Source organism: Sinocyclocheilus rhinocerous, unplaced genomic scaffold (assembly GCF_001515625.1).
Source record: "Sinocyclocheilus rhinocerous isolate Xijiao unplaced genomic scaffold, SAMN03320098_v1.1 scaffold781, whole genome shotgun sequence".
NCBI classification, from domain to species: domain Eukaryota; kingdom Metazoa; phylum Chordata; class Actinopteri; order Cypriniformes; family Cyprinidae; genus Sinocyclocheilus; species Sinocyclocheilus rhinocerous.
In genome coordinates, this window is record NW_015658395.1 from 552,757 (window position 1) to 579,213 (window position 26,457).

Genomic DNA, 26,457 nt, shown 5'->3' on the forward strand with positions numbered 1-26,457 from the left:
ATTATAGTTTAAAAATATATTAAAAATAAAAAAGTATGTATTTATATAATATATAAAAAGTATATATTATGCCACTAATACATATTTTCAACCTAAATATACCTTTAGTAGGAAGAAAAATGCTTTACTTGATCTTGATTAGGATATATCATTAGATAAAAATATTAGCTATACTATGCTTAAAACCCAAATGCTTCATACAGTCTCATGTGAGACCAGTTCATGTTAGCTGTCTGGCTCATTTAACAGCTCTTTTATGGACAAAATAATAAAACAGAAGGGCATTTGTTCTCGTTAACTATTCCACTAACGAGTGAAAGGCAGCCGTTATTGCAAGGTATAATGGGATATGAGCAAAATTCTGGGAATCTTTCCGTAGGAGGATTTTTTTCCCCTTTACCCACACTCTCTCTTCAGAGGAGGATCATGTAATGGAGGCAGCTACGAGTTGACAGTTTGTCGCCGAGGGCAAGCCATTTTCTCATTGCTCTGTCACAATAAATATATGGATTAGAAACAGGAAGAAACCGTGCATGCTGAGGCACAAGCAGTATGCACCGTTTACATGAGCTTGTGAATCGACTGCTGCTATGTTGGATAAAGAGATGAGGTTTGTGTTTGTTGAGGGAAATTAAGACGTTTTATATTTTTCTCATGTTAACAGAATAAGATGTATATTGTCAGTATGACTTGCTTTAATCATGCACAACTATACATGCAATTGGCATTTAACAGAGCAGTATTTTGTGTTTTTAGCATTATATTTTTAGTAACACTTCAGTATAGGGACTAATTCTCGCTATTAACTAGTTGTTTATTAGCATGCCTATTATTAACATGTTGGCTGTTTATTAGTGCTTATAAAGCACATATTCTGCATGACCATATTCTACATCCCTAATCCTACCTAATACCTAAACTTAACAACTACCTTGCTAACTATTAATAAGCAGCAAATTAGGAGTTTATTGAGGTAAAAGTTGTAGTTAATGGTTTGTTAATAGCGAGACTTGGACCTTAAAATAAAGTGTGGCAACATTTTTTTTCCCCACAGTTTCCACTAATGATGTTAGTCAAGGTTTTTTGCTTACTATTTGAATTAAATAATTTGTTTTTTATATAGTCACTTTTATCAGGATAGGCTAAGTTGTAATGTAAATTTAACTAGCTGAATAATGATTAGGTATTGATATGTAAATTTGGTCAGCTATATATTAATTTTGCTTAATGGTTGTCAAGAAAAACCTGGATTAGCCCCATAAATTAGATAAAACTTAAATCAAATAGCTGGAATTAGGCTGCATTTATTTGAACATAAACCTAGTGAAAACAGTAATATTGTGAAATAATATTGCAATTTAAAATAACTGTTTTCTTTTTAAATATATTTTAAAATGTCGTTTATTCCTGTAATTGTAAAGCTGAATTTTCAGCATTACTCCAGTCTTCAGTGTCACATGATCCTTCAGAAATCATTCCAATATGCTAATTTGGTGCTTAAGAAACATTTCTTATCATTATCAATGTTGAAAACAGTTGTGCTGCTTAATATTATTGTGGAGGTTTTTTTTTTTTTTTAATAAGTTCAAAAGAACACTTTTTTTTCAAAGTATTAATGTCCTTATTTAAAAAAAAAGAAAAAAATCTTGCAGACCCCAAATTTTGAACAGTGGTTATATATGGCCAAAATCATGGCTATAGTAACAGAGTTTTTCTGCTGAACCTATAAAAATACCTTTTTGCACTTCTAATTAGTTAGACTTCTCTGTATCCCTTATTGTGACACAATAAAACAGCTTGAATTGTAGTAAGTGAGTCAAACCGATAGGTTACGCTTACGTCTTAGGAGGTTCCAGACTACAGTAGTTTTGATCCAGTGGGAATTTGTGAATGCGTTTGTCTTTGGCTGCCCTATAGCAGCTCTGCCAGGGTTGGCATGGTAACCACAGGTGAGATTCGGCTCATTCTCTTTTGCAAAGGCACCTTGAAGTGCTCCCTTAGGACTTGAGAAGTTTATTTGGTTGCTTGATCAGAAACGGTGTGAAATGTGCTGTGTGGATATGAGCAGCAGGAGTCATTGTTGGCTTTTTGATCTTCAATCAGACTCTAAATGGCAAGTAAACCTGTTGAACATCAATATGCACAAGTTTTTGGTGTTTCTGCTATCACATTTCCTTAATAAATGAGGCTAATAAAGCAGAAATCAAGAGTGCGTTTGACCTTTTTGCACTCTCTCAATGATATGCGGTACTAATGACCAGAAAACTATATTAATGTGATCGGGTTAGCCATTATATGCTGTATTATAGCCATTCGGTGTTGACAGAAGGTGTACATGTGTCTTCGGCATGAGACTCTCTGCTCATTAGCACTGAGCCGCATCCCCGTCCAGTCCTTTAATTAGCATTTGAAGTCTGTGATGGGCCTGAGTTTGAAAAGGGCTTCCACGTCACCCAGCGTCGGGTTCGGTGACACCAAGAACAACCCTCGCTCGTTCACCTGGCAGAAAAAAATATGGCATCTGTCCCTGTCTTTTTCTATCACCTCATCCTGCGGGCTCGCTGATAAGACCGCTGCGCCCCCCGTCCCGTAATGGAGACGAGGATGGGGAATGGGCCTATTGACCTCCCCGGCTCTTATCGGCTTTATCTGATTTACATTGCCAAATCAGAATCTACTATATTGATTACAACATAATTAGTTAATTATGGACAGGAAGGAGAGAGCATGGACTGCAGGGTGAAGGGCATGTGGGTCCGTAGAAGATACACCTTATGAATGTTAAATGAGAGCTGAACTTCATGCACTGTGTGTTACAATAGTCTTATGAATGTAGATATAGTTAATATGTTTTGACAGCTGTCATTTTAGCATGTTAATTTATTGCAGTTAATTATTCAAAAAGTAATAAAGATGCGTTTATTTGTGCCCACGGACCTTGAATATAAATTTCGTTTGGAAAGTTTTTATAAACAATAAAAAAATTTAAAAAAAAACTTGTATTATAGTATATAGTTAATGTTATTTTCTATAAATACTAATATGTAATTTTAACATTAAGTTGTGTAAATTTACATTGTGAATAATGTATTTGTATTATGTTAATTATTTTGTATTATTATTATTGTGTAGTTTTGACTGCTTTTATTGTCCTCATTTCAAGTCGCTTTGGATAAAAGCGTCTGCTAAATGACTAAATGTAAATGTATTATGAACAAAAAATGAATTAGTAATGAAAATAGTATATTTATAAATTAACAATGCAGCTTTTTTTTTATCAAAAATACAGTAATATTGTAAACAAACATTATTATTTTGAAATATTATTACAATTTATTATGACTATTTTCATTTGATTCGAATATATTTTAAAATGTAATTTATTCCTGTAATTGTAAAGCTGAATTTTCAGCATCATTATTCCAGTCTTCAGTGTCACATGATCCTTCAGAAATCATTTTAATATGCTGATTTGCTGCTCAAGAAACATTGCTGAAAACAGTTGTGCTGCTTAATATTTTCTTGCATTTTTTTCTGGATTATTTGATGAATATAAAGTTCAAAAGAACAGCATTTATTTTAAATAGAAATCTTTTATAACATTATAAAAGTTATTTATATATTCACTGTCATGTTTGATCAATTGTTATTGCAGACTAAAAGTGTTAATTTATTTAAAAAAATATTGATGTTAATGTTAAAATGTTACAAAAAATCCCTATCATGAAACTTACAAAAGTCAGCAAATAATAGATAAATAAATAAACACATTACTTTTTTTGATCACTTTGTTACCAAATGTTTCTAAACTGGAGCAATTTGAACCTCTTAAGATACTGATCCTCAGATATGTATATGTGATTATTTGTCAATAATTTGATTATTCACTGTATCTGTCAGGGATTCATCACAGTCACTGCAGTCACCAGCCCGGATAATCACCCGATCACAGTCACCTGAGTTCTGATCACCCGCACCTGCTGTCACCAATCAAGCCACACTACAAATACACACACATCACAGTCACTCACTGTCCGGTCTACCGTTCACTCCTACGAACTACTCTGGACTCTCTCTCTGCCAAATTCTCCTAGAACGGATTACCTGCTGTTCCTCCCACGATCCTCCAACGACTCCGTGGAAACGGCTCCACGATCTCCAACGTAACCGGCATACGATCCTCTCCATCAGAACTCAGATAAGCACCCTGGAACCTTTCACTGTGTTGACTTTCACCTGCCTTTCACTCACCTATTCCAGTCATCCACTTACCCAGTCAATAAACCATCCTGTTTTGCACTTACCTGTTGTGTCTGGCCTTGCTTTGTGACAGTATCATGTAATGAAATGTTTTCTGAAACTAATGTGGAATGGTCCTGTATTCTTCTGATGATGTTGCATTTTGTTTTGACTAACAATATTCAGTACAGCACTTCAGTACAGCACTGAACGGCTGCAGAATAGCATAATAATCGAAGCAAGATGGAGGTCTTTTACGGTTTATGTAAAATCGGATAGCAGGAGACGGTGGTTGAGCAGACCTATAACTAAGGACAGAATCTCAGTGTCTTTCTTGACACCTTGACTCCGGAATAAAAATCCTCTAGAGATTTATCGACAGGATGAGCTGAAACTCATTTCAGCAGGACCAACCGAGCAGCGTGTTTTATGATGGCTGTACAAGGCCGTGTGAGGGGTTGTGTGCCAATGTGTTTTGAATCTATTAAGCATTTGTTACCTGACAGCAAATGGCTCTGTCTTCATCTATCATACCTGCCTGGTTAGGGCCATACTGGCCTCTTGGCAGGGTATAAGCAAATTGCGTGCGTGTGAGCGCGCGACGGCACCACAGCTGCATTTTAATGAATTCTCGCTGCTAAAATGCTTCCTGTTTTCCTCATAGGTGTGATGAGTGTCAGCTCTGTTACCACTTCGGCTGTCTGGACCCTCCCCTGAAGAAGTCGCCCAAACAAACCGGCTATGGATGGATCTGTCAGGAATGTGACACCTCTTCATCAAAGGTGAGAGTCAACAAGAATCCCCTCTACCCGCTTCAGTCGTATCCTACTTATTTTAGGGTTACTTTATTGTAATTATGCATATTTTACTGTTAGAAAGAAAGAAAGAAATAGAAAAATATTTACTGCATATCCTAAAAATACTCTAATCAGGCTTATCTGTTCCCTGGCTTTGTTAATTACTGATAAAAGCTAAGCGGATGTTGTTTGAAGATGCTAAAGAGTGTGATAGCAGCAGTGGTGAAAGTCAGCTACTGTTTTAAATCCTTAAAACCTTCCTCCCCAAGCCTTAAAAACCTTGCACACACGTCAGAGGCTCCTCCCGTTCCTTTCCTAAAAGCCACGTTTAGCCGTGCTGTTGAGTTAGACCTTACCCGGCATTGATTTGTTAATATTATTTTTGGAAATTGGCGAGTGCATTCACGTTTCCCCAAACATTTCATTTCTATTTCTCATTGAATTACGGTGCAATCAAAGGCAGTATGTGTCTTCTTGGAAACCTAATTAAGTTAATAAATGCATCTGCTTTTCAATTTATCCTTAAATGGACAGTCCTGCTAGCCAGACTCTAGCGGCATGGAAAATGGGGGTTAATTGATGTTTGCAGAAGAGAATGTAAAAGATGAAAAATGACGGTGGTCTGACTGCATGGCGGAATGAGTAACATGAACTTATTGCTCAGGATTGAAATTAAAAGGTTAAAGCAGAGAGCATGATGATAGAATGAGAAACGTAGACACTGCCAAATACTCTCCTGTATATGTACACGAATCTTAGCCTGGAGATGCTAAGATGAATGGTAGTTCTATGCTAAAAATGGTTATGATAATAATATGGTACATCTTCTAACCTACTTAGTTGTGATTTAATGATTGAACCCCTCAGAGATATTAATATATACTCAAATTCTTCCAACACTATCAATTGTATAGTTCAGTTGAATACTATATGAAAACAATTGTCGTATTTGTTTCTCTGTTTTTACTTATTAAAAGTTTTTTTTTCCTTCTAGGTTATTATTAAAATATTATCTAAAATATTTATAGAGATTATTGTTCACTGTGTTAGTGTTGTCTCTGCACATGGTATTATCATGAGACCATTTCCAAAAACATGGTATTTCCATAGAAAATGTACAAAAATACAGTATTACCATGGTAAATGTACGAAAGCATGGTATTACTGTGAAATCATGTGCAAAAACATGGTATTACCATAAATGTACAAAAAAAACATGACATTACTATAATACCATATCAATTAGCATTACAATTACAATTATCATACAGCATTACAATTATAAATGTAGAAAATGCATAGTATTACTATGGTGAATATGCAAAAATGTGATGTTACTATGATACCATGTGAAAAAAAAAACATGGTATTACCAAGATAAATGAACAAACATGTTATTACTCTGATAATATACAAAACATAGTATCTTAGTAAATGTACAAAAAAAATATGGTATTACTATGATATCATAACCAAAGACATGGTGTTAAAATTATTATATTATATGATACCATGTGCAAAAACATTGTATTACCAATATGGTAAATGTACAAAAGAATGGTGGTACTACGATAACATGCACAAACATGGTATTACCATAGTAAATGTGCAAAAAAACATGATAATATGATAGTACTTGGACATTTCAGTATGTGTTTTTTAAAAGTTGGTTAAAGTTTGTTCACATATATTTCTTTCATCTGTTCAAAATTTGAGGATAAAATGAGATAAAGGAGCTCCCAGTCTGCTCACAGGAGCCTTTTGTTTCAAATACATGTAAAAGTGCCTAATGTCTCGCTCATAAAATCGACTGATAAAGAATTATGTTCTGGCAGTCGACCCCCTTTGTGTGTGCTGTGTATCTCTTGTAAATAGGCCTATTATAAGTCTAAGGCGTTGAAGAAGAGCTGCAGATCGGTAACCTGCTGCTACAGAATGAGAGCTGTGCAGTTCAGAACAAAAGAGATGGAAGGAAGGCGAGTGGCGACACAGAAAAGAGCTTTAGACAGTGGGAGGTGCACCAGGGCCACGGGGATTAAACAAGTCTTTGCCTTTAGAATGTGTTCAGTGACAGCCTGCCGTGAGACCAGCCGCTCCCCGGGGACTCGCAGAGACCAGACACAATCCTGTTTAATCACAGACACACACACACACACACTCAGGAACACCAGGCCACACACCTCTCTCTCTCTCTCTCTCTGACACACACATGCTGTGCGTGGTTTTAGTGGGACCTGCTGTCTTATCTCACCCTCACTACCTGGTTTCTGCTGTCCTCTTTGGATTTTTCTTGCTCCTTCTAATGCCGTCGTTTTATATCCTTTCTTCAACTAAATGGTAAAGGAACGATGACAGAACAAGAAACGGGAAAAGCTCTCCATCCTTTTTTCTTAGCTCTAGCAGCAGTTGGCTGCAAAGCAACGTTTACACTGAGAATGCCTAATTCAGATCTTTTAAATGTGATCAGGCACTCTTTTCATATATTATATTGTTATATAATTATAATAGGATATATAAGTATATTCATATATTTTATATAATGTGATATGATTTAGAATGCATTGCTATTTTTTATTGTCAATGTTACTGATACATACAGATACATGCATATTAGTGCTGTTAATCGCGATTAATCGCATAAAAATTAAAGTTTTTGTTTACATAATATGTGTGTGTACTGTGTTTATTATGTATATATAAATACACACACATGCATGTACATATTTCAGAAAAATTTATATATTAAATATATTTATATATAATATAAATTATATGAATATAAATATAGTAAATTCATGTAAATATTTTCAAAATATATACTGTATGTGTGTATTTATATATACATAATAAATATACACAGAACACACACATATATTATGCAAACAAAAACTTTTATTTTGTATGAGATTAATCACGATTAATCGTTTGACAGCACTAGTATATATTGTATATCAATGTTATTGGTCTCACTTTATTTTAAGGTCCAATTCTTGCTATTAACAAACCATCAACCAAGACTTTTGCCTCAATAAACTCCTAATTTGCTGCTTATTAATAGTTAGTAAGGTAGTTGTTAAGTTTATGATTAGGGGTGTAGAATATAGTCATGCAGAATATGTGCTTTATAAATACTAATAAAGAGCCAATATGTTAATAATAGGCATGCTAATAAGCAACTAGTTAATAGTGAGAACTGGTCCCTATACTAAAGTGTTACTGTGTTATTTTGATAGACTATTTTAGTTTTTATTAATATTTAGATTTTCAATTTTCATTTTAATTTGATGCATTTTTTTAGCAATATCGTGTGTTTTTAATTAGTTTTTGTTTCGCAATACATCTATATTTTATTAATTTTACTTTAGTTACAGTTTTAATTATTGTAGTACTTCAACTTAAACGAAAGTGATTTTTTTTAATTAACACACACACACACACACACACACACTTTATTCATTTTATTAGTTTATTTAAAATTTCATTTAATGTTATTTATGACTTGGATTATTTGCCCAATGTTAACACAAATTCTGATTTGAATCAAAACTTTGCATTTAAGATTTTTGTTTTAGCATCTGGTGCTTTTATTCACATTTTTATCTTTAATATTTCAGTATGTGTGTTCCCAAGTATAACCCATGACCTTGGCGTTGTTCGTGCAATATTCTGCCTGACGGAGCTAGAGAGAAAACAACTGATTTGTATTAGATTTGTGCCATATTTAGCTGTTGTGTGAAGGTGCAGTAGCCTAATTGTTTTTTTTTGAAGTAGACATTCAAATAAAGATCTTCAGGTTTTTCAGCTCTAGACATTTAAAAATCATTAACGTATTTGGTAGAACAATCATCGCACTGTAAATGTAGACACATCAGACCCTTGCAACAGAAAGTCAGGGTAAAGGGTAGAAGTCTTTTAGCTGTGGCTGCCATTTACAACATAATTGATTCCATTATGAGAATCAAAGAGCACTCCAGAGATGAGCACTGCATTCAAGTACTTTAAGTTCTGTAATCTGCCACGCTGTGAACCTCTTTACCTGCGGTTGGCCCGAATGTTTTTAAAAATGCCATCTTAAAATGCAGCCAGCTTCATCTGTAATTCTCCTCCTCGGCAAGATTGTGGGGGTCGACATTAAAGAGGGAACGGTGCTTTGGCTTTGCCGCAGCAAAATGAAGAAGTAGCGGTTCAGAAGTGTAGAACTGAAGAGGCGATTTGTTATCCCTTCCAGCCTTGACTTCTAGATTTGAGCGGGGAGCATTAGCGAGAGAGAGAGAGAGAGTCGAGAGGTTCGCACCTCGTGGAGCCATCTTCTTTTTCAGCCTCTCGATCAAAACACAGGGCCCGTTGACAGGCCCACTCCCACTGTAGACCCTTATGCATAGGGCCCAATCCATGGGTGTCGAGACTGTGTGGTTATCTGTCTCTCAGTGCGTTTATTTCACTCATTGCCTTTTTAAAGGTCACCATAAATGGGTTTTTGCCTCTAAGGTCTTGATTAATAAAAAATGTTGTTTAAGTTGTTTCTCGGCGGATGATTTGTCGCATCGAGACGTTTGTGTTATTAAATCACTTAATTGCGTTTGCCTTTTCCTCCCTCGCATAAACCGATTGTGAGAAAAAGCTCATTTTCATTAGTTTACGAGCACGCAGGCGAACAGGGCCGACGCTGGTATCAGTTCATACGTGGCCCGGCAATAAAGGCTTTATTAGTAAGAGTTGAGTTCATTACAAAGGCTGTGTATTTCCCTGCCTGCACACGTCAGATAACCCCCCGGCCAACGAAGGCCACATCCCTCTGCTGTCACTTCGGAGCCCTGCCGAATTGATTCGGGTAATAAAATGACAGTCCTGCCACAATATACGGATGGCCTTTAGTTGGAGAGCCCGTTAGATGGTGGAGAGGGGCTTGTTTGAGCTTTATTTACACCCGCGTGTCACCGCGGCTCACCCTCGTGATAAAACGTTTCAACAGATCTGTGGTGTGTTTGAAATGCCACCAGGCGCACCCGACTCAGGCGGGAATGGAAATGCATAAAGGACAGCTTTTGTGGATTGTTAATTTAGTTGCTATCTAGACTCGGGGTCAAAAGCCTCGTTACTGCAGCAATTACAACACTTACGGAAATGCATTTGTGGGCTAGCAGGCTGATTGGACAACAAGTAGAGTTTGTTTTTGAAGTACGCTACTTCTTGACCCTGAGGTTTAAACTGAACTATTTTAATATACTAAGACTTTTCTCTTGTTTGTCTATGAGAAATTTTAAGCAATTTTATGCAAACATTTTTGCTGCTTTAATTTATTTTTGGTTTGGACTTTTTGAAGAAACTTGATGAGGAAAGTAAATGTTGGAATTAAGTGTATTTTATGTGCAAGATGAGAACAGGGAGACTTGATGGCTCTGATTTCCATGATTGCTTGTGAGGATGGGTACATAAATAGAGTGTTGAATTTTGCTTTACTTAGTGAGTACAAAAAAATCATTAAGAAACTAATCTTGTCACATGTAAAATCATGGCTGTTTAATTGAGTCACTTAAAATGGCTTTATTCCATTAAATTTACATGAATAAATTGTTTTCTCACAAAGAATGATTGAATTTAACCAAAAGGAAAGAAAATAACTTAACTGATTCATGCATTTTATTTTAGTTTGTATTTATGTATTTATTTATTTATTTATGTATTGTAAAATACTTAGTTTTGCAGCTTACTACATAGAAAATTTAAAGTAAACCATTAGTGGCCCTTTTTAGAAAAAATGTGCCAAAATTATACCCGATTATATCCGCTTGTACCTTATTTACCCCTAAAAGGTTCATAGTAGTACCTTGTACATATTTACTACTCTAAGGTGCTAATATGCACATACAATTTTTGCATGTTTTTCTTGCAGTGTATAGGTTGAGTCCTTTTGAATAACCTGTCATTTGTTTTGAGCATTTTGACCAGCCTGAAGCTTCACCACTGACTCAGCCAATAGTGTGGGTTAGGAGGCGGGACTATCTGTTTACTGGCCAGTGGATGACAAGTGAAGTATTTGAGAAACCTTTTTGAAAACAGTCTTTATTTATAGTCTTTAATTGCATTTAGTAACACTAGTAGTGCAAAAAATTACAAGCTTTAATATTTAAGACTATGGGGGAAAGATCTTTCTCATTCAAAGCCCCCAAATTATGGAATGCTCTTCCTTTTAATATCAGAAATGCACCAACTCTGGATCACTTTAAAAAGTTGATTAAGTCGCATTTATTTAATGCTTGTTTTTAATTAATTCTTATATCTTTGTATTGCTCTTTTTGTGTTGCAGTTTTATTGTAGCGCTTTGGGTTTAAGAAAAGCGCATTACAAATAAAATTAATTATTATTATTATTATTATTATTATCATTATTATTTGATGTGATGTCATGTTCAGGTTGTTGGGTGATTATCTTCCAAGCGCAGTTGTCAGTCAGTGCCTTGACAGACTGACCTGCTAAACAGCCTAATTAAGTTAGGCTAATTAACTTAATTAACTCCCTCACTCAGCCAGGTTTACCATGGAATGACATTTGTAAGGGAAATTGAAGACCATTACTTATCAAACTTTTGATTGCCACCTAAAAAGATCAAGGGCAAAATCATTAGCTTAATATAAGCAATTCCATTTCTACTGGTTGAAAAGTTTGTAGCAGGTCTCCTTCAGTTTACCTTCTTACACTGTTCTTAAGGCCAGTTGAATAAGTGTTCAGTGGGGCTCTGAGAGGTCAGACATAAATATGGTGAGTTATTGTAGCTGTGCAGTCATAGATGCAGTCTGGACCAAAGGTTAGCGTTTCAAGAAAAGGTAGCGTGATTCTGAGAGAGGTTACCTTGCGCCCCTGCTTGCCAGTGAGTTGGATGGAGAGTGTTAAGACATAGGGAAAATCAATGCACCGGAGTCACATCCATCACCTTAACAAGGCAAGCTGGATGCCTCATGTCCTCTCGGGGGCCAATTTACAGAGTAAACAAGACCCTGGAGATGGCATGGCAAATTTCAGCTGTCCCATTGGTCACTTTCTTAGCACTTAGTGGGTTTTATTAACTCACTTACAATGTCTCTACAACACAACCAGGGTGGACCTGTAAAACCCTTCAGTGATGTAGAGGCTTTATGATTTGGTAAAATGGCCCAATTTACCACAGAAACAATGAACCTTTCAAATCCGTCCCAGTGCTCATTCTTTGAAGTGATTGCAGCCTAGTTCATTGGTCATTTCTGCTGAACTTTAGACTGCTTGCATTTATGCTCTGAGATCTCAGTATACTGATTATTTTGAAAGGGTGTCACAACATAACTACAGATACGTATATTGGGGTTAAAGGTATAATTCACCAAAAAATGTATATTCTGTCATCATTTACTCACCCTAAAGTTGTTCCAAACCTATATGAGTTTCTTTCTTCTGTTAAACACAAAAGAATATATTTTGAAGCATGTGGGTAACCAAACAGTTTCTAAATAAAAAAAAAAAATTTTGTTCTAGGAGCTAGCCAGCAGATTGGTTCCTAAAGATCCAATTTCCCCCTCACACTGTTTTCCTGTATGCATGCGCAATCCCGGCAGCAGGAACTCTGGAGCGGCCAACAGTGATGTCTTTATTTGTGGCATCTACAAACGTCAACAATCGGTGAATGGAGGATGCCATGATCGTAACTGTTTGTGTCATGGGTTTCGTGATAACGGAGATGGAATGGAAATGCACAATGTAGCCAGTGTTTCATATGCGGTTGGCCAATCAGCGTACACTTACGTCACTGGTAGTTCCTATAGAATTGTTTAAGACCCTACTGTGAAGTAGGAGCTATTTAGTTCCCCTAAACGGAGTTCCTAGAACTAAATACGTTCCTAGTTCCTGCAGTGCAAACACGCCAAAAAGCGGGAACTTATGCCAATATGAGTTGTTCAGGAACAAAACAAGTTCTTGTCTTTATGAGAGAGTCCTTGAATCATTCACTGAATTAATTAGTTTAAAAACACTGGTTAAATCAGAAATGAAACAAGTGGCTCTCTTTACAAATGAACCACTGAATCATTCACTCAACTGATTTGTTCTAAAACAGATTAATTCATTCTTTATGAGTAAGTCAATAAATCATTCAGTCAATTAGTTTGAAAACACAGATTCATTCAGAACACCACTACTTTGCATTTTGACTAGTTTGTTCAAACATCGCAAGGTGGTGAGTATTTGGCAAACCTGTTTGGTAGCAGTCAATATTTTTGCTATTCAGTTTCGTGCCACTAATTAGTTCAGACTGAGAGACCAGGTTTAATATCCAAAACTCCCAGTTTATCATTTATCATAGGTGGAGCCTTTCCTGTCTTTATTTCAGTTAATCATAATTAGCTACAAGACATAAAATAACCCCAGAAGGTGTGACTGCTTTCTTGGTTCATTGAAATAAGTTGGTGATACGTGAAGTAGCACTTCTCAACCCACCAAACAACAACAGGAGGGTAGTAGAGGAGCCGGCTCTCCCCTTTACATGCATTATTAATAAATGACCAGGAACTGCCTCATCACACTCCTTAAAGGTGACATTGAACATGACAAGACCGTACAACCCTCGGACCTCTGGGCTTCTCAGAATTGTGACGAGTGCATTGAGTCCAGGACCATGAGTGCATATGCACTGCCTTATTTAATTTGGCTGTATTTGATGGGACATCCCCCCAGTATCTGCTGACGCAGGAATACTCATAACAACTGTAGGGATGTCTCCACACCTGCACACACACTAACAGATCTGTTCAAAAATTGATTCTCTCACACTCCCATATGCACACCGACCGGCACACTGTTTAACAAATGCAGCCTTAGAGGAGTGTTACTGTGTGATGCTATAAATCACATTAATGAGGATCAGCAGACTGTATACTGTTCATAACAGAAAGGCCACACACACATAGTCAGTCTTGAGGTCTCCATTGTTTTCTTAAAGGGATAGTTCCTAAAAAATGAAAATCCTGTTATCATTTACTGCTCACTTTCATGTTATTTCAAACCTTTGTAATCGCTGCAAAGCAAATGGATACATTTTTATGCTTTATTATACAATTCTATGCATATTATAATTTGGTTTTGTTTTCTATACGCTGTAAGTAAATGATTGCATTTTTGAAGGGCTTTCTTTTTACCAGCAGTCGTTTGGCACGAGTTGGTGTAGGTGTTCGCTACTCTGCAGATGCAGCTCATCTATTTTCACCTGCAAACGCTTGTTTTAGTTGCTACTTTATTAGCGTGCTCTTTGTTGCTTCTGCTTTTATGGTGGATGTTGTTTAGCTTTTAGTTTGCTATCCATTCATTTGCTGAGAGCCTCCATCCATGCATGTAGCCATGTAACCAATTTTCTCGCAGAGTTTGAGCACTTACATTTATTTGTGATGTAATATTTCACCTGAAATTGGAAATGGAGAGAAAGTATCTCCTCTTTTCCGTATACCACACCTCCTCCCCGCAGCATTGGCTCTTATCAGATGCAAGTAAAAAAAAAAGGTGCATTTTACTGCTGATTTAATTAGCCATCTCTTGGTAAGTTCACCTCAGTATCTGTCACACCTCACTAAAATGAAAATCCATTCTCTAGGAAAAAGGTAGATTAATGAATGCCCTTTGTAATAAATGAAAATGGGAAGCGCAAATATGCATAGTCATGAAATTTAATTGTGCTTTCTGGTGATTGGGTTTTGCTGGGAGTGGGAGTGTAGAGAAAAAGGCGATAGGGCCAGAGGTGGCTCAATGTAGCGCATAACGCACAGCTTCAGCTGCCTAATGAAGCAAGTGTTTATGACTGAATGCAATTGTGTCATATCCACTATGCTGAAACACACACACGTCCTTGAGTATGTGCTTACAGACCACCATCACACTGAATTTGTTTGCTCATGTAGATTGCTGTCAGCTCGTTGTACAAATCCAGACATGTAAGTTTGAGTTTTATGAAAACAGACACAGAAACTGAATCTTACAAAACTCTTGGTAAAACTTTAATAAATAAAGATTATTTTTAATTTTTGTGAAAGAAAACATCTCCTATGCTCAACAAAGCTGCATTTATTTAATCCAAACTACCGTAATACTGTAAAATAATATTACAATTTTAACCAAAATATATTTAAATTAAAAAAAAAAAAGTTATTCAATCCTGTAAAGGTAAAGCTGAATTTTTAGCAGCCATTACTTCAGTCTTCAGTGTCACTTGATCCTTCAGAAATCATTGTAATATCCTGGTTTGGTGCTCTCTTATTATTATCGATGTTCAAAACAGTTGAACTGCTCTTGAATCTTTGCGGAAACAGTGATATTTTTTTTTAAGGATACACTAAAAAAATATGGGTTAAAAACTTTAAACCCAAGGGCTGGGTAAATATAGGACAGGTGTTCGGTCATCTCAGGTCTTTGTAAGGGCTGGATCCAGACTGAAGCTTGTGTAATTCCTAGTTACCACGGGATGTCAATCCTCCTTTAGTGGACTTTGCTATCCTAGGTACTACCAAAAGTCCAGAGTTTTGAGACCTTAGGTGATGGATTGTAGCGTGGTAGAAGACTAGTTAGGTACACAGGAGCTAAGATCCTTGTGGCACTCCATACTTTACTGGTAATAATTCAGATAACTCCCCGTTTAAATTAACAAAGTGGTAGCGATCGGACAGGTAGGATCTAAACCATCTTAAAGCCTGCCCTTGAGTACCCGTATAGTTTTGTAGTCGATCTATGAGTATGTCATGATCTATTGTGTCGAACGCAGCACTAAGATCAAGTAAAACTAGCAAAACTAGCAAAACTAGCATCCATATTGGCCATAAGACTGGAAAGCTGTAATCTGATTGGCTGTTTGCTTAGAAACAAAGTCGTGTTTATATGGTACCAGGTGAATACATCAGCTTTTGAGAATGAACTAATCATTACATTTGTTTGGAGTTTGCCAGGCTCGTGCCATTAAACCTTTCAAAATATTCAGTTTTATTTGAGGCACTTAACACTTATTAACAGTTTAATAAGATACTAATTAGCTAATCTGTATAAACCACTTGATTTGGTATGTCTTACAGGTGAAATAGTCTGTCTTTATTATTTCTGGACAGTCTATACTCTTTTTCTTCATTTTGTGTGTGTCATGTCAGACTATTGTTGTGGTAAAATATATTCCAGATAAACATGCCAATAAATAGCTCAGAAAAAAAATGCGGTTGGTCACTTGAAATGGCAGTCAGATGGTCTCTCCTTGTTTAAGTAGGCGGTCCTTGGTTAGAAGCAGCTGCGGTGTGGATCAAAACTTCTGCTGTTCAGTTAAAGTTCTGGTTACGCAAGACTAGCCTTGAGTGAGTATAGCTTTATCAAATTACACTGACTGGTAAATATTTTTCCACCATGAAGAGAGATGGTTAGGAGGGGTCATGAATAATCCTGATAGTGCTCTCTCTCTCTCACGTCTGCCTGAAGACACCCATTGGTTTGAGCCACAGCGCTTCATTTTCTCTAGATGTCTCTCCTGCTTCCTTACATGCTGCGTGTTTTCATCATCGTTGTGGGACATCAATCTGTCTTCCGTGTAGCGTACGGGATTGCAGACGCACGCCGACACCGATCAAACGGGGGGTGGCCGGAAAGCCGCTTCTTTCCTTTACACCACATAAAAGCCGTATATAACACACATGCACAAATAAATACAAAGAAAGCAGAAAACGCGATAAAGAAATAAGTCATACTAATTAGCCCGCTAATTCTTTGAGGACTGTGCCAGCTTGATAAAGGATGCTAAAGCTTATTAAAGTAAAAGCGGTGTTATACATTTTTAATTCTTTTTTATGTAATTTCATTTTCAGCACAGCTTTATTTTAATCCCACTTTATGAAGTTTGCTGCATGTAGTGTGGGTGGGTAGGAAGAAAAAAAGGAAGGGGGTTTGATTGTGTCGCTGTAAGGCAGCAGGGGTCTCTGACTCAGATGCATTAACACGCCACAGGCCTTTGTTGCCACCTAGGGTCCAGACCACGCTCTCGCTTTTCTTCCGTCTTTCCTCGCTTAAACTCTCCCGCACATTTCTCTCGCTCTTTTACATGAGCTAAGGTTTTTTTTTTTTGCCCTTTTAAAATCTAAAATGCAATTAGAATGAAGAATGTGGCATTTCATTATCATACATGTATAAGCAGTAGCCAGAGGGCTGGCTGCTGCATGGAGAGTGAATGGCAGAATGAAGGCTCCAGCTTTCCCTGGAGGAGAGTGATGGAGATATCCCACAAAGCCGCTGCCTGTCAGCGTGATCGGGCCCGCAGTGGGCCAGCATCTCCACCATGTCTCTGCCTCACAAAGCAAATGTCACACTGTCAGCAAAATGAGCACCCTGTTTCAAAAAAAAAAAAAAGAGGATTTGAAATTGAAGCTTTATAGAGCGAAGAAGAACTTCACATTTTGGAATTATTTTGATTTTGACATATATATCTAAAGCATTTCATCTGGTTGGGGATGGACGACGGGTGTGAGTCCTGTTCTTTTATACCCTATAGCTGTGCTTCTCAAACTTTGATTAAAGCAGAACAGGAAGTACCACCTAGTACTGACAATGTTCCCTCCTTTTTTTCAGTATTAAGCATACTGTCTCTTTAAGCCGAAGGAGCTAGTCCACCCAAACATGGAAACTGTCATAATTTACTCAGCCTCATGTTGTTCCAAACCTTTATGACTGACTTTCTTCTGTGGAGCACAAAAGTAGATATTTAATGAGTGTTTTTAACCAGATGGTTTCAGTTGTTTTTTGCCTTCTTTTGTATGGACAAAAAATGGGAACACAACTGTTATCAACATTCTTCAAAACATCTTCCACAGAAGAAAGTCAGTCATAGAGTAAATTGTAATTGTAGAGTAAAACTGAAAGTAAATTGTCCCTGTAAATTGTGAACAATATATTTCTGAATTATTTTTTTCTTTTTTAGCAGTTGTGCAAAACCATGGTGCTGCAAGACCCCTCGTCAGCCCCTTTTGCAGACCTGTAGGATTCAGACCAGCATCTAAAACCACAAAAATAAAAATAAAAAATAAAAATATTTAGAAATAATTTTAATAGAATTGTCATTATGCAAATTTTGCAGTTCTGTTCAAACGCATTGATACTAAATACATTTTTGCATTTGATCTTAAAATTTGGTTACACTTTATTTTAAGGTGTCCTTGTTACAGTGTAATTATACATTTAAATACTGAGTAATATTAATTAGCTACATATACTTACTATATGGTTAGGGTTAGGATTAGGGTTTTGTTTAGGGTTACTTGCATGTAATTATGCATGATTTATTGTTATTATAATAGTAAGTACATGTAATGTGTAACAAGGACAACCTTGTAAATAAAGTGTTACCTAAAATTCTTAGACATTATGACATAAAATCTACTCAACTTTAGTGCTGAATACAATGTAAATGTTCTCAAGTTAAATGTGCTGTATGGTCACAATAACCTTGAAATCAGTAAGTGCAACTGGAAAACATTGCTCAAGGTCTCACCTCTTGCCCTATTGTCATTGCAGTAGTAATAATGCATATTATGTACATTAATGTTATATGTACTTTAGTATTTCAAAGTTTAGGGTAAAGTAAGATGTTATTTTTGAAAGAAATTAACACATTCATTCAGCAAGGATGCAAATCAGCATATTAGAATGATTTCTGAAGGATCATGTGACACTGAAGACTGGAGAGTAATGATGCTGAAAATTCAGCTTTGCCATCACAGGAATAAATTACATTTTAAAACATATTCAAAACAGTTTGTTTTGTTTTTGTTTACTGGTGAGCTCCCTGTGTAGCTGGTGTCCCATGTCTAGCCAACCAAGAACCAAGAAGTATCCAAGATCCCTGATTTCACCCCGCCCCAGCATAAACACTACATCACAAACGGGCCATGACGTGTGGGTCAACGAGTAAGCGTTTGTGTCCATGTGTGTCCATGGGAGTGTGAAAAAGCTCAATCGAGGCACTCCATGAGATTGTTAGCGTGCACCGGACCACCCTCCCCTCTTGTATCCCTTTTAAGTGCTGACTGGCCTGATGATAATGTATGGCACCAAAAGTAATTGGAAAATTGGCAGGCTTGTCAGAGAGATTTGGTGGATGGCACCGGCTGATCCGGCAGCAAGGTTCATGAGGTGTCGTCCCATCGCGAGATTTATATCGCCACACGGGCCGGCAACGGCAAAGTACCAAGAGTTCAGGAAAAAGTAACTCATTTTTCATAAAGGCCTGGCTGCATATCAAAAGTCATCCACAGACAGAGACAAGACCCATATGGGAGCGACATTACTGAATAAAGCAAAGCTGTCTGCCCAGACTAACTGCTGAGGCGGCTCTTGAAGCCGTATATTGGATGTGTATCACAATTCTGATGATTGTATGTCTGGAAAATAAGCTGGCCTAAAGTTGTTTCCTTATATTGTGGACATACTTCATTGCAAAGCTATTATTATATATAATATGTAATGATTAGGTTATTACTGTGTAATTACTATGTTGCTACTATGTGTTGAATGTAAATGAATTAGGAGCTTTAGGGGGGGCAATGGATACTTTTAAAGAAGTTGTCTGAAAAATTAAACTGCCTAAAGCCGTTTTGCTAACACTTTATTTTGAGGTGTACTTGTTACGCATGTTACATGTACTGACTATTTTAATAACCCTAAGCCAAACTCTAATCCTAACCCTAACCATATAGTAAGTAAATGTAGTTATTTAATATTACTCAGTACTTAAATATACGTATAAGTACTGAGTGTATTAAGTAGACCTTAAAATAAAGTAGAACCATAGTTTTATATATATATATATATAGAGAGAGAGAGAGAGAGAGAGAGAGAGAGAGAACACGTTCATTACAAAGTTATTACTATGTAATTACAAGGTCATTATTATGTAATTACTGTTATAATCAGATTTGTTTCTATAAATGTATTAGGAGCTTTCAGGAACAATAGGTGTTTTTAATGAGATGTCGTTGTCGATGTTTTGTACTCTTGATGCTTTCTGTAAGTAAAGCCATGGATCATCATGCGCTTCTCAGCTGCTTTGAGTGTAGTGTGTGGTCAGGGCTCTGCCATCACACATGGCTGTGCGTAGATGTGTTTATTAACCTTTAGAGGAGGAGATAATTGCATCTGTCAGACTCACTTAAAAGCTGAGATGGCCGTCATTTCCTGTTTGTCGTCTCCTAAATTTGCAGGTTGTGTAAGTGACTCTGGCATGACGTTTGCTCTTTGTTCTTTGCCGTAGAGGCACTAAAATTACCATTATTCAGAATTAAGCATAGCATGTCAAAATACAGTTTAAAACCTTGGTTCATGGGACTTTTTTAGTGATTTTCTAGCAACATACATCCAAATTAGATAATGTATGCAATTAAAATGTTACAATGGATACAGCCTACCTTTTTTGCGCATGAAATCAACTAAGATGTGTTTTGAGGTGTCAAGCCATTTGGACATTTAGTTGTTTGCGCAATTCGAACTAAAAGAACATTATTATTAGGGATGACACTTTTTCATGTTCAATACCAATAGGATGTTCGATGCCAATAAGATAAGTTGTTTTTTTCTAGATTTGATCTTGATCAGTTTAGAATATCTACCTCATTAACTTAACCGCACACTGCTTAAATATGGTTAATACCATACATATGGTTAATATTGTGTACGCAACACCAACCTTGTTTTTTTTTTTTTTTTAGTAGCTTTACATTAACAATAACACACAGTATCGGATTTGGATATCACACCCGATCCCACATAAATGTCCATATCGGTCATATACCGATATTGATCGGTACATCCCTGATTATTATGTGTTATAATGTTGTATGTCTGGTAATGGACCCTGAACTGAACTGATTATTCAAGATGAATCATCTTAAGAAGCTATTTTTAACATAAAATGTTTTTTTGTTTTTTTTCACCGAATATGCTATTTTTTTTGTTTTGTTTGTTTTTCAGGAGGAAGATCCACAAGAGGTTGAGGATGAGTCTGTGAAAGAGGAAAGCACTGAGCAGGAGATCCCAGACTGAAAATCTCTCAACATTACCTCACATGAAGTAATCGTCTTGTCTACACAGTCAGCGCCTTCACCTCATTTCCTGCTGAATAGCGGGATGCAAAATAACTCACAAATTAAATCAACAGACGTGAACTGCCACTGCCTCCTTTGTTAACCAGAAAAATTATTAAATGACCACAAAAAATGTCAATGCTGTGATCTCTATATATTTTTTCATAGACTCGATGTATGTTCAAGTCCACCGTCAAGAATGCTGCAGCTGATCATGATCTGCATATGAGCTCGTTTCTACCTTAAATATACTGTATGTCCAGTCAAAGTTATTTTTCATACACTAACTGACATTTCTCATGACTCATGGATGAGAACATGGTATCCAGAGATTACTCAAGCGGTGTTTCTGAGCGTATTTTTTTATATACAGAGACTGCACACTATTCAGTTCCTGTTCCGCCAGCACCCTCTTCAATTATCAGCTTTATAATACTTGCTTTTGTTTGTATTTCATATTTTTAAACACCAATGCTTTATACGCATATGAACTTGCATTGACAGTAAAACTGACAGTGGCTTGTGATATATAAATAATTCATTACTTCCTGATGTAAGAGCAAAGTCTATTTTATTATTTTTTACAAATCTGATTTTTATAACTACGGTATATTCCAGAGCATCCTTTATCATTGACAGTGTTGTTGTCTGCGCTCATGTTTGGGGCTATTCTCAGTTTTAAACATTATTTCAGTGTAAAAATAGTGGGACAATTCATCTGCCTCAACGCTTGAGTTCAAGACGAGTCTGTATTTAGGTACTTCAAAAAAAATGTGACCTTGGTAATAAACAATACTTGTGAATTTATTATTATTATTTCTGTTATTGATGCTAAACAACAGTACTGTAGCTATTCAGATGTCAATCAAGATAAAGTGCACTTAAGATCTCAAGAAAGAGCCATTCTCAGGGACTAAAGTGCACTTTCCACAACTAGGGTACAAAATAGCACTTGCTTCTTTTTTTCTTTCTTTCTTTCTTTTTTCAAATGGTCAGGGAAAGAAGGCGATTAAATGTTGATCATCAACCTTAGGATATCAAACTAAACAGTATTTTTTAAATGATTTTTTAAGAATTTGTTGTGACATTTCTAGTTTTTTCCTGTTTTAATCATTAATTTGGGATTTTAATAGCAATTATCAGTAAACAAGTGTTTTTTTTTTTTAATTTACATTTTTTAAAGAGGTTATTATTCAGTGAGATTATTTGTCTATCTGCCATGAAATGACTATTTTTTTGTCACAATTTTATAATGGACATCATTGATGAGGACAAGCTGTGAGGACATCGCTAAATATTATTCACTGCAATGAACTGAATATCAATTTAACAGCTTACGTCCGAATTATGATGATTTTAATCCTTTGGACAGGTTACAATTTTCATTTTAAGGGGCATACAGATGTTTAAATCTGGTTGCTTTAAATGCAAAATTTACTTTGTCACATATTATTTTTATCTATTGGTTCGCTCAAAAAAAAAGCGAAAAACATGGAATTGGTGCCTAAAAAGCTTTAAATAGGTAATGGGACATCAAAGTGTACCACATTCTTAGCAAGTGCTGAAGATGTTTCTCAGATCTTCTAAAATATCACGGAGCGTAATGATTTGATAATGAAAGCATTACTTTCATCAGTCCTATGATAGATGAGTTCAAAGCTGTTTCTCAAGGGTTCAGTGACGCTTGCCAGTGGGCAAACCAACAGAAAATGGTCTTTATCCAGCTCTGTCGTGTCTGTTACTCACAGTGCACGTCATTACACCACAGGAGCGAGAGAAGAGCGTAAATGGCGTTTTCTCCTAGTATCTCATTGCCTGGCCAAGCTTCTCCTCCCCTCACCCTGTCAGGGAATCTGGCTTGCATTCTGACATTAATGCATCGAGGGGTGTAATTCCAATTTGTTCCAAAGCAACTATTAATTTGCCCATTTCAGGGCCGTGCTGGAGAAACCCCTGTAAGGCCACTGAACCATGAAAGACTATCTGAAGGGCTCTGTTTCTTTCGTTCTGTTTTTTTTAAGGCGAAGGATTTCGATTGATGCGCATTGATGACACGTCGCCGGTTTCTGCAGCGGTTCGCGACGGACCCCCTGAAGCTGAGCGCTCAGCATGCAGCGTGCGAAGTGTGTCATTAGGGTTGTAATAATGGCAGCGGGTGTGCTTATGTCAGAGTGGCCTTCTTGTTCAAGACCCCCATGCCCCCTTCTACAATCTGATTGCAGCCTCTGCATAATAAAGAGGCCTGTGATGGTGACTTCATGTTTGCTCGGCAAGCATACGTTTTAGCCACGAAAACTCAAAAACTACCATAAGTAAGAGTACGTGATGACTTCGCTAGATTATGCGATAGTAATATAAATGGCAGCTGAAGAAACTGTTGTCGTCATGACAGTCTGAAGCAAGACATTTTCAATCATTTCAATGGCAGTTGTTTGGTGAGTGCAAGACATAACTGTGATATCACTGGTAAAAAATTCTAATAAAATGAAATAGTTAAGTACTGCTTGCAAAAATGTTACCGTGTAGATATCTACCAACAGAGGCGCTAATGAATATATGCTAACCTACCAAACATATATAAAAATATGTAGATATAGACACGTTATTATTGTTATTATTATTATTATATAAACATTAACCAAAATAAAATATAAAAAACTTATTTCAGCTAGTTGCTAAATGAGGCAAAATTTCTCATTATAATTTATTTTAACGGAAGTACTAATATATATATATATATATATATATATATATATATATGTATATATTAGTGCTGTCAAACGATTAATTGGATTAATGAGACGATTAATTGCATCTAAAATAAAAGTTTTTGTTCACATAATATCTGTATGTGTACTGTGTATATTTATTATATTTAATACACATAGTATATATTTTTTTAAATATTTACATGCATATACATTACACACATATATTATATAAACAAAAACTTATTTTGGATGCGATTAATCGTTTGACAGGGCTAATATATATAAGTATATTTATTAAAGTATTAATGTTATACTATATATTTAAATTATAGTTTTTTTATTTTTAATTGTATAGGCCTTAACACTTCTGTTTAATAACATGACATCTTTAATAACATTTATTTTTGTAAATAAATTGTAATTAAAAATACACAATCTCTGGCTAAGCATTTTTTTTTTTCTAATCTCTTCCTTTAAATATGTATCATATTGTGAAGGAAATGTCCTTAAAAAGATTTCTAAAAATCATCCCATCAACTTTTAACCACACAAACACAAAGTTTTCACTCTGACAGCCTCCACATCATTCTCTTATGAGAGAATGATCACTTATGAGGCAGCACGACATTTCGATCGAAGCTCTGAGTATCCACAGTTGCTCTCGCTCCTTGTCCCTGGGTTTTAATTGCTCCGGATAACGCTTCAAATATCATCACCTTGGTATCTAAGCACCGTGTGGATGACCTTTTCCAGACTGTGTAGTGCTGTGACATAGTCATTTTCCAGCCCTTAATGTACTCAGAGAGTACTCTATTCGGAGGGAACGTTCACAGGGTGCTAATCTCTAGCTCTCAACACCTCGTTCCACACGTAGTCATTAGGAGAGGGAGGTCTTAAAAGGGTTCCTGACACACTGGAGTTAAACATCTTAATAACTCTCATTTCAAACTGACTGTGGGAAATACTGTATTGAAGATGACAGTGTAAAATGTAATGTGATTTTCTGCTCTTTAAGGGTTGTAGAGGTTCAGCCTTACATTAAGAAGGTTCTCTCTGTTAAATAAAGCAGGCATGACAGCAATGGGAGTGTTTTTAAGCTATTGTGTAATTCTGGCCTTGTAAGATGCAAGAAAAATAGATTACATCAGTGCTGAATTATTCTGCCACAAGTGAAGTGTACCTCCAAGTCAGGCATTCGTTATTAGGACATGTTGCGCATTCAAGTTGCATTCACAGATGTGTCTATGCAGATTAAATCATACATACCATTTCAAGACTCTATACATTATAGATCAGTAGTGCTGTCAAACGATTAATCGCATCCAAAATAAAAGTTTTTTTTGTTTACATATGTGTGTTTACTGTATATTTATTATGTATATATAAAGACACTCATTCCGTATATATTTTAAAAATATTTACATGTATATATTTATTTAATTTTAAATTTTAAATTATTGTTTAAAAATTAATAAAATAAATATATTTATATAAATATATTTTATTATTTATTAAAGGGGTCATAGGATACTACATGCACTTTTACAAGTTGTTTGAACTGAAATGTGTTTTTGCAGTGTGTACACAACCACCCTAAAATGATAAAAATCCACCCAGTGACATCTGAGCCACTGAAGACGCAGTGAATTATGTTTGTTTCTGAAGGGAATGCACCGATCCCCGATCTACATAAATGCATCTATGTTCGCGCGAATCATTCATGATCCAGCCTCATCTACAGAAGAAGTGAGTATAATGTTTTGTAATGAATCTTTGCAAATCGCCTTTCCTAATAATGTGCTAATTAGCAAGATTCACGATGAATGCGGCTAAAGTAAACAGTCTCTCTGAGAGCAGCTCGGAAGAGAGGGGCGGGGTCAGCAGAGCTCATTAACATTTAAAGGAAAATGCTACAAAAACGGCTTGATCTGAAAAGAGCTGGTTTTTGACCGGGTAAAAAAAGTGTTTTTTACACTACCATTGAGAAATTTGAACCAAACTATGTTGCAGACTTTTCATTAAGACCCTAAAGAATCATATCAACTTGTGGAAAATGGGCATCCTATGACCCTTTAATTATTAGGCCAAGATTGCCTTTATTAGTCACATGATGCTTCAGAAATCATTCTAATATGCTGATTATCAATATTGATATTTGTTGTACTTGTCAGAATTCTTTGACGAAGGTTTAAAAGAACAGATTTATTTGATACCGAAATCTTTTATAACATTATAAATGTCTTTACAGTCACATTTGATCAATGCATCTTTGCTTGAAAAAAATAAAAATAAAAATTGAACAGTAGTGTATATAAAATGTTGAACATTATTTCTAGTACATAAATCTATCATTGCATGTTTACCTTTTCTTGATGTTGCTTGTTTGGGTTACAGTTCAGTTTCATTCTAAACACTTAAACTGTATGTGTGCTTATTTGCATTTGCCAAATGAATTGATGTAAAATATACTGATGCTTTTAAAGAGTCACAAATGATTCCAAAGTGAATTATTGAGGTCACTGCTGGGGTCACACACTGAGATGGCAATAATTTGTGTGGTCATTAATAAGGTAATTGATGATGTCGTCTCTGACATCA

The 26,457-nt window shown here is 36.0% G+C and overlaps 1 protein-coding gene across 1 annotated transcript in view; it reads left to right on the top strand.

The window, feature by feature from the left end:
• The window catches only part of phf14 (PHD finger protein 14), a 98,757-nt gene extending 76,869 nt beyond the window's left edge, over positions 1-21,888 (top strand). The window contains exons 17-18 of the mRNA XM_016530405.1: positions 4,904-5,021; positions 21,036-21,888. Of these exons, the coding sequence (XP_016385891.1) occupies positions 4,904-5,021; positions 21,036-21,107 (190 nt within the window). The 3' untranslated portion in view covers positions 21,108-21,888. The remainder of the gene's footprint in view (positions 1-4,903; positions 5,022-21,035) is intronic.
• The last annotated feature ends 4,569 nt before the right edge of the window (positions 21,889-26,457 follow it).